Here is a 10093-nt window from a genome sequence, read left to right on the forward strand (position 1 = left end):
TGATTGACCGCTCAGCCAGCCCCTTAGCTTGTCTAGTGTCCAGTCCTTAACAGCATCTCTGCTTGTCCTTGTGACCGTGTTGGTCCCTTTGCCACTTCCAGGCCCTGTTAATGTTCCTGTCCTGTCCTTGTGTCCATATTTGTCCTAAATCTTGTCACTATTCCTGTTCCTATCCCAGTTCCTACTTCCATTTCTCAATTTATTAAAATAGATTTGACAGCATTAATAAATAATTTGCAACTTTGAAGATTGCCTTTTTTTAGAACTCTTCTGAAGTCTCATGAGACTACGATTAAATGGGTTGAATTTCCTCAATGCTGTTAGTCCATCAGAAGGTACAGGAAGGCACAATATTATAAAAGTACAGGGTGTGGTGTGATGTGGCTCTTAAGTGTTATCATTTGTTACTATTTAATAATCTTTAAATGAGTACATCATGTCCATAATTCACACATGGTCTTGAGGTCATTCAACTCACTTTGCAATCACACCATGCCTTCTTAATAACATGTTTAATGCTTTGCCTCTTTGTAAGTGTTTTCTATTATCCCTCAGTCCCTTTGGCCCAGCCTGTCTTAGAATGTTCTAGAATTATGAACCCAAATGTAGCTGCTATACACTGTTTAGAAAGGTTTATCCTGATTTTCTCCTCTTTTATGTTTTATTCCTAGCCTGCTAAAATTCAGTGTTTTTTTATTTTCATGTGGTCATAATATTCTGGGCTTAAAAAAAGTTTTTTTAATGACAAAACACAATGTACCATAGTTTAAATATTAACTGAATGATTAATAAATAATACCATTACATATTTTACAACCTCCATAAGAGTAAATACACAACTATGTGAGCTGAGATATGCACTGTAAGAAATTTACAGTAGATGCATCTATGTACATAGCTCATCAATAGGCTAATACAGGCATGACTGCCTATCAACTATTTTCTTCTTCTTTCGGCTGCTCCCTTTAGGGGTCGCCACAGCGGATCATCTGCCCTATCCATTGCCTCCTCTACTTTCACACCAACCATCTCCATGTCCACCTTCACTACATCCATAAACCTTCTCTGAGGTCTACCTCTTCTCCTTCTACCCGGCAGCTCCATCTCCAACACCAAACCATCTCAACCTGGCCTCTCTGGCTTTATCTCCAAACTGCTCCACCTTCACTGTCCCTCTGATCTGCTCATTTCTAATCTTGTCCATCTTGTCCATCATCTGTCTCCACCCACTCCATCCTGCCTGCACCCTCTTCCTCACCTCTTTTTTGCACTGTCCATTGCTCTGGATGGTTGACCCAAGATATTTGAAGTCATCCACCTTTACGGCCTCTACTCCTTGCATCTTCACCTTTCCACCTGCCTCCCTCTCATTCACACACATGTATTCCGTCTTGTCTCTACTGACCTTCATTCCTATCTTCTCCAGTGCAAACCTCCACCTCTCCAGATTCTCTTCCACCTGCTCTCTACCCTCACCACAGATTACAATGTCATCTGCAAACATCATGGTCCATGGAGCCTCCTGCCTCATCTGTCAACCTGCCCATCACCATTGCAAAAAAGAAGGGGCTCAAAGCTGATCCCTGATGTAACCCTACCTTCACCTTGAAACCATTTGTCACTCCAACTGCACACCTCACCACTGTCTCACTATCCTCATACATGTCCTGCACCACCCTAACATACTTTTCAACTACACCTGACTTCCTCATACAGTACCACAGTTCCTGTCTTGGCACCCTATCATATGCCTTCTCTAGATCCACAAAGACGCAATGTAGCTCCTTCTGACCTTCTCTGTACTTCTCTACCAACACTCTCAACGCAAAAATTGCATCTGTGGTACTCTTTCTGGGCATGAAACCAAACTGCTGCTCACTGATCTGAACCTCTCGCCTTAGCCTTGCTTCAACAACTCTTTCCCATACCTTCATGGTGTGGCTCATCAACTTTATACCTCTGTAGTTACTGCAGCTCTGCACATCACCCTTGTTCTTAAAAATGGGGACCAGTACACTGCTTCTCCACTCATCAGGCATCCTCTCACTCCAGGATTTTGTTAAACAACCTGGTTAAAAAGTCCACTGCCTTCTCTCCTAAACATCTCCATATGTCCACAGGTATGTCATCTGGAGCAACTGCCTTTCCATTCTTCATCCTTTGTAAAGCTGCCCTCACTTCCACCTGACTGATTCTCTGCACTTCCTGATCCACTATCTCTCCCCCATTGTCCTCTTCTCTCTCTCTCGTTTTCCTCATTCATTAGTTGTTCAAAGTACTCCTTCCATCTACTCATCATTCTCTGTTCACTCATTAGTACATTTCCCTCTCTATCCTTTATCAGCCTAACCTGCTGTACATCCTTTCCAGCTCTATCTCTCTGTTTAGCCAAACGATACAAGTCCTTTACTCCTTCTTTACTGTCCAGCCTCTCATACAGCTCATCATAGGCCTGAGCCTTTGCCTTTGCCACCATTCTTTTTGCTATGCGACTAGCCTCACAGTACTCCTGCCTACTTCCTTCATCTCTCTGGTTATCCCACTTTTTCTTAGCTTCTGAATACTCTCCTGGACTTCCTCATTCCACCACCAACTTTCCTTGTCTTCTTTCCTCTGACCAGATGAAACACCCAACACATTTTTGCCAGTTTCTCTCACCACCTTAGCTGTAGTTTCCCAGTCCTCAGGTAGCTCCTCACTGCCCCCAAGGGCCTGTTGCAATTTTTCCCTCAACTGCCTGCAATCATCCTCCTCCTTCAGCTTCCACCATCTAATCTTTGGCTCTGTCTTCACTCTCTTCCTCTACTTTGTTTCTAATCTCATTCTACAGACAACCACCCTCTGCTGCCTTGCTACACTTTCCCCTGGTACGACTTTACAATCTCCAATCTCCTTTAGGTGGCATCTCAAGCTAAGGATATAATCCACCTGTATGCACCTCCTTCCACTCTTGTATGTCACCTTGTGTTCTTCCCTCTTCTGAAAATACGTGTTCACCACAGCCATTTCCATTCTCTTTGCAAAATCTACAACCATCTGACCTTCCGCATTTCTGTCTTTCACACCATACATACCCAGCACCTCTTCATCCCCTCTGTTCCCTCCACCAACATGTCCATTGAAGTCTGCACCAATCACTAATCTCTCCTCTCTAGGGACACCATCTACCACTTCATCCATCTTACTCCAAAATTCCTCTTTCTCATCTAACTGACAACCAACCTGTGGTGCATATGAAATGACCATATTCAAAATCACAACATCAACTCCAACTTCAGGCTACATCCAGAACACTTTTCCCAAGCTGTTCCTTTTGGATTATCCCTACTCCATTTCTCTTCCTCTCTACACCATGATAGGACAGTTTGAATCCACCTCCAATGTTCCTGGCCTTGCTTCCTTTCCATCTGGTCTCCTGGACACAAAGAATATCTACCTTCCTTCTCTCCATCATGTCTGCAAGCTCTCTGCCTTTACCAGTCATTGTCCCTATGTTCAGAATCTCTACTCTAACCTCCACACTCCTGCCTTTCCTTCTCTCTTGCTGCCTTCTAACCCGCCTTCCTCCTCTCCTCTTTGATGGTCTTCGACCTACAGTAGTCCAATTTCCACCGGCACCCTGCTGGTCAACAGCACCGGAGGCGGTCGTTGTTAACCCGGGCCTCGACCGATCCGGTATGGCAATCAGATTTGTGATCCGCATGATAGTTTTGGCACAAGTTTTACGCCGGATGCCCTTCCTGACGCAACCCTCACCATTTATCCGGGCTTGGGACCGGCACCAGAAGTACACATAGTACACTCCTAATGGCTGGTTTGACTGCCTATCAACTATAAATGTTTTATTATTTAATTTATACACATGACAATCATAAACAGGGCTCTATATAGTCTATGTAATAATTACAACACCATACATTACATAATGAGACTGTTAAACAACACAGCGTACAATGCTTTGACTCAGCTGTTCATTGTTTTTATGGTAAATGTGTGAGAAATGAATAAATGGGTAAAACGATAAAATGATAATTTTAATTATTTGAGCCACTACTGCTTACATAAAATCTTTAAAATGTCTCTTTCTTTTGAGTCACTAATATCTTCTGACCTTTTCTTGAATTCATAAACTCATCTACTCTCAGATGACAAAAGGATAAACAGGTTTTTGTCACAGAAGAAGATTCTCTTCCCCTTGTACTTTACTGTAAGAGGAATTACCATGAACTCTGTACTGGAATGTTAGGAATGTATTGAAATACTTAATTAAAGATTAAAATCTATGTCAGACAACTCCTTTCTTAGTTCTTAGTTAGACAATCATACACTTCAGAACAAATGTCTCAGGTCAATGCTCGCTCGGTGATTACCTGCTGAGTATAACTGAACTTAAACCTTCTGCTTTATGAGTTATTAATTATCTCTTGAACTGATACCCCATGTAGATTTTGCATCTGTTTAATATGTCAAGTCATAAAACTTGCATCATGGCCGTGATTGGTTGCTGTGTGCTTCCTGACAGGGGTGAAAAGAGTACTGAAAATTCCTACTTAGGTAAAAGTAAAAACTTTGTGAGAGTGAAATTTTACTGTACAAGTAAACCTAACTACCTACAAAGCAAATGTAAGGCACAACTTGACATTACGTCTAAAGGAGAAACGTCAGTAACACTGGGTGACACTGACCTATCCAAGCCATAAACATGTAATGGCAAATGTTATATGCTGTCATGAGACATAGAACTTATTTCCAGCTGTTAAAATGTGAACAAAATCCTTGCCTACTATATACTATAAAATCATAACAAAATCCTTGGACAAAGAGAAAGCCAGAAAGGTTAGCATGTGGGTGAGAGACTAGCAGTAAAATGTACTTTGATTTTAAAATCTTTAGTCAATGTCTCAGAAAGTGATTCTTCCATTTCAACTGCAGAAAACATCCAGCACAGATTTATTTGTGACTTTAACACACAGTTTTGACTAGTTCATTTTTATGATGATTGTGTAGTTTTATTCATTTGGTGATCATAAGAAGTGTGAACTGCTTTCAGTTTTCCACTGAGAAAATTTTGTTTTTAATATTAGTATTAGTATGTAGTGTCATGTACATTAAACAAAAAATACAGATGAATACAAAAAAAAACACAAGTCAAAGGTACACATACATTAAATTTCAAGATAGCTTTAATGACTTGTATTCTTAGAAGAAGAAAAAAATATTCTGTGTAAAGTTCTACATCATTCAGGAAATGGAAGGAAATGGGGTTTGTTCTTTGTACATTTTGACTTGTGTAATTAGTAACTGGCTAAAATTAAAATGAGATTAGAATCAAGAATCAAGTAAAAAAAGGTAGAGTTCTCTTCTTTTGCGATAAAACAAACTGGACACCTTCTTCTTTGTGATCACTTAGCAGCGCCCTCTGGTGGTCATACACATTATAACGCTGACAGATTTTTTTAAACACCGGAAAAACCGTCGACTCGTTCTCTGAAGAGACTGAAAAGTCATCGTGTGGAACTACAAGCCACAGCCATTCGTTCAGTGTTCTGCGCAGAGGTAGGAAGATAGCGCCCTTGATCTTACTCTGTGAACTCTTCAGACTGCAGGACAATAAGGACAATTAAGGTTTGTTTGCGTTCTTGTGGGTGCAGTTTGCATTACAAATTACACCCCCCAGTTTTAGACCACTAAACCCACAGTTTACAATCTTGGTAATGGTTAACTAGCATAATTAGAGTTATGTAGAGTTTCTCTGTGGTTCCCCTTTGACCCAATGCTACACTACTGTCTTACTTAACTTTGTTTTTTTTTTGTTTTGATTTGTTTTGTTTTTTTTTCCATTTCTGAATTTTACCTCAGTCCGTCTTCACTTCATTGGTCACACTGTTAGCAAGTTGCAGTTAACATGCATCTAAAAACTATGTCTTTTCCCCCTGCAGATCCTGTGGAAATGTTTCTATATATCTTTGGTCTGGTGGTCTTCTACTATGTCTACCGGTGGTTTAGAGAGTTGAAACGAGTACCAAACAAATCAGAGAAGTACGTCTACATCACGGGCTGTGACACTGGCTTTGGAAACCTCCTGGCCAAACATCTGGACACACTGGGCTTCTGTGTAATCGCTGGCTGCTATACAGAGAAAGGAGAGGATGAACTAAAGAAGGCCTGCTCATCTAGACTCTGTACTGTCCAGTTAGATGTGACTGACAATGAGAGTATCAAAAAAGCTACAGATGCCATTAAGGCACTGGTTGGAGATAGAGGTAAGACACAATGCCTGATGGTTTTTGCTGTTGTTTTTTCATGTCAGAACTGGGTTTGGGGCTGTGTTACATCTGTAGCAGTTAAACCAAGTGGATTTCTTTTGCTTTAACCAGGTACAGTTACTACATCTTGTGATGCAATGAGATTGAGCTATAACGAATGTGTAAAACTGGGACGTTTCACAACTGCCACATTACAGAGCATACGGTGCTACAGTTCTGCTTCATCTCTCCACATATTCACTTTTGGTTTAAAATCCCAGGGAACCTGTAGCAGAGTTTTATTTCTTATTAAGTTAATCTTGTTCTTATGGGTCCAAAATGTACATGTAGAAAGTATGTCTTATAAATACCTTCCCAAGGTCTAGTAAATGTTTGCCATATTTCACCATATTTTTCTCTAATCTTGGGTAATGCTTTCATAAGCATTTCCTGACCAATCACAAGGCTGATGTCTTTTGCCCCGCCCACACAAAACAGCTTTAGTTTCAGCTGCTAAAGCTAACTCAGCATAACCAAGAGCTGCCTGTTCATTTGTTTATCCATTCAAGAACATTGTTCATTCATCTGTTCCTTCATTCATGTGTTGCCTAGTCCATCCAATTCGTTCATCTGTACGTCTGTGACTTTTCGTCCAGTTAACATTTTAGTTCTGTATGTGTGGCAGAGCAGGCTGGGAAAGTTAGACAGAGTTGTCAATCAAACTGCTCATTAGCCACACAGTCCTCAGATAGGTTTGATCAGCGTTTTAAAGCTGTGTTTTATCATATTTATATCTTATATTTTTCAATCAAAGTTTGTTGGATATTTAGTGCAACACTCAAGTTTAGTATCATGAAAGCATTTTTAATATTTTACTTCATGTTTCCTGAGACTTTAAGCTTACATTTCACAAATTCTCATATATAGTCATTTGTGTGCAATGTATTGTCATTCAGTAATAACACAGTGCTGTGTGTGTGTGTGTGTGTGTGTGTGTGTGTGTGTGTGTGTGTGTGTGTGTGTGTCTGTGTGATATTCAGGTCTATGGGCTGTGGTAAACAATGCAGGGGTCTCCATTCCATCTGCCCCCAATGACTGGTTGGTTATTGAAGATTTTAAACACATGATCAATGTTAATCTGCTTGGAGTCATTGCTGTGACTCTGAGCGTGCTGCCCCTCATAAAAAAGGCAAAGGGCCGTGTGGTCAACATAGCCAGTGTGTTTGGAAGGGTCAGCCCAGTTGGAGGACCATACTGCATCTCAAAATATGGAGTAGAGGCATTCAATGACAGTCTGAGGTGAGTGTCAAAGCTGTTGTAAAAGTAATTCCTCCCACTGATGTTGGGTGTCAGCAGATATTCAGTCAGGACAAAAAGTTAAAATGGTCCTAAGAATGCTATACACTGAATTACCAGTTTATTAGGGACACCTAAGTAATGTAGCTATCCATTACTGACTGTAGTCCATTGGTTATCATGCAATTTTTCTGTCACCTAATGCACAATTTGTCAGCCACCCTCTATCCCATCTGTCAACAAAAAGGGAACAACACGGAACCACCACAAACTAGGTATTATTTGTCTGGTGGACCATTCTTAGCATAGTAGTGACATTAAGCCATGACATTTGCATTGCACTGATACGAGTGTATTTGGTAAGAGATCTCAAATACGCTCATCTGTGTAATCTGATAAAATGGCAAATGTAGGTACAAGGTGTACCCAATTATATTGTTCATAGGGTCATATTAACTAATAATTTGCTTCAAAGTAAAGCTTTACTCTGTTATAAAAATAGCTGCTGTCTGATCCTTTTGTGCCTCTTCACAGAAGTAAAATGTGTCTTTTGAAAGAAATTTTATGAAATGGACAATAGTGTGTGAGATTTCTACGGAGGGTGAATCCATTAATTGTATGCTGTAAAGTTGCAAAAGAGGTTTTTTGTTTTGGTGTTGTTGGAAAATACAGTTCAATTCAGTTTCATTGAATTATTATGTTGCATGTTTACAGGATGAACATGGCACCATTTGGAGTTAAGGTACTGTGTATTGAGCCTGGATTCTTCAAAACGAGTGTGACTGACATTAATCTTATTCAGAGCAATATTCAAAAATTATGGGACAGACTGCCACAAGATGTCAGGGACGACTATGGAAGTGACTACATGGATCGTGGTGAGTTAAGACCAGATCACACTTCACTTTTGAGGAGTATTCTGCTGTTTGTTACATGTACAATCATGTATTTTCAAAGGAAACATGCTACTATGGGGCGCCCCATCTAAGCATTGGCCCTTTTGTTGAGAGTTCGATTCTCAGCGATGCCACAGCCATATGTAGCCAGGGTTCCAAGAAAGCATAATTGGCCCCGCTCTCTCTGGATGGGTAGAAAGGACTTCCCTCTGCCCCCAATATCTGATGCAACAGAAATGGCAGATAGTACTCTGCTTCAGGTGTGTTGGGCTGTCTGGGAATGTTACGTTAGCAGCAGTTTGAAAAGCTGTGCTTCACATCTCAATGTACGTGTTAGATTTTACCCTCCGAGCATGTTAGCATCATGTGATGTGGGAAGACCTAGCTAGTATGAATTGGCCATGAATTAAGGGGTAAATTAGTTAAGAATCATAAACAAATAATTTAATAAATTAATAGAAACATTTTATTAGGGGGGGTCTCTAAACTAGCTGAGGCAAGAAAAAGTCAAAATACTATGGAAAAACAAGAATTTTGTCTTTTGAATGATGTAGTATGGTGAATTGTTCTTAATATGATGAGAGATATGAACTAACCATGGATAAACATCAAATTTTAGTTTCAGGTCAACTTTAACAAAAACTAATGGAACCTGTTTTCTAACACTAACATACAGTACAAAAAAATACAGCATAATAATCAAATGGGCCATTATCTAACATCATGCCAATCTACTACAGCTAAAAAAGACTATTATAGTAATCTTTAGAGTTTATTAATATTTATGTCTAGAAATAGTTCTATATCAAGGTCTCTTCTCTTTTAGTGAAGGTAATGATGAAGCAGATGTTTGTGAAGATGCTGGATGGTGATTTGATGAAGGTGGTGAGCTGTATGGAGCATGCTATCTCTGCTGTCCACCCCCGTTCACGCTACTCTGCTGGCTGGGATGCAAAATTCTTCTGGTTGCCTCTCTCCTACATGCCAAGCTGCATTGCTGATGTTTTACTGTTAAAAGATGTCGTTAAACCCAAGGTTTCCACTTTGTAGTCTGCATCAGTATATTAGTACAGAGCTAACCACTTTCTCACATGGAAGATATCATGGAAAAAAATGAGAGGCTGCAGCCTAACAAATGTTTTAATGGTCATTTATAGATACTTATTTTCATTATGAGCAGTTAAGTGAAGTACTGCTTGACTAGAAACTCAATGTTTTGTAGACGCTGGTGTATTTTGTACAAGTGAAGAGAAACTTGTGTAAGGAAAATGAAATTTTAAGGCACATGTTCTTCTGTTCTATGCTTTTATCTTTTATAATAGGTATTTAATCTCTGTGCAACACAGTCCCCCCAAATATAGCAAGCACACTGCATTATGACTGAAATGCTTTAGAAATATGTTTTAATTTTATTATTATATAACAGTGCCATCATGACTGCATCAAAAAATATCATTTCTTTCATGAATTATGCTCATCGCATAACTTATGTACGAGTACTTAGTTGCTACTTAATTGTTGTTAAGTATTACTGTCTATTGTTACTGTGTTTACATACAATAACTATATATATATATATATATATATATATATATATATATATATATATATATATATATATATATATAGTGGATTTTTACATCTTTAGTAGTATAC

The 10093-nt window shown here is 39.4% G+C and overlaps 1 protein-coding gene across 2 annotated transcripts; it reads left to right on the forward strand.

The window, feature by feature from the left end:
• Positions 1–5456: 5456 nt before the first annotated feature.
• dhrs9 (dehydrogenase/reductase (SDR family) member 9) lies at positions 5457–9723 on the forward strand. 2 transcript variants are annotated; one of them, XM_017691645.2, is made up of 5 exons: positions 5457–5556; positions 5940–6263; positions 7286–7544; positions 8256–8419; positions 9264–9723. In XM_017691645.2, the coding sequence occupies exons 2-5, from the start codon at positions 5951–5953 to the stop codon at positions 9485–9487; spliced, it is 960 nt and encodes a 319-aa protein (XP_017547134.2). In that variant the 5' UTR covers positions 5457–5556; positions 5940–5950; the 3' UTR covers positions 9488–9723. The 2 variants fall into 2 exon arrangements, with proteins under 2 accessions (XP_017547134.2, XP_037395267.1); XM_037539370.1 differs by having other exon boundaries at positions 5497–5625.
• Positions 9724–10093: the final 370 nt, after the last annotated feature.

This window comes from Pygocentrus nattereri, chromosome 6, assembly GCF_015220715.1.
Source record: "Pygocentrus nattereri isolate fPygNat1 chromosome 6, fPygNat1.pri, whole genome shotgun sequence".
Classification (NCBI taxonomy): domain Eukaryota; kingdom Metazoa; phylum Chordata; class Actinopteri; order Characiformes; family Serrasalmidae; genus Pygocentrus; species Pygocentrus nattereri.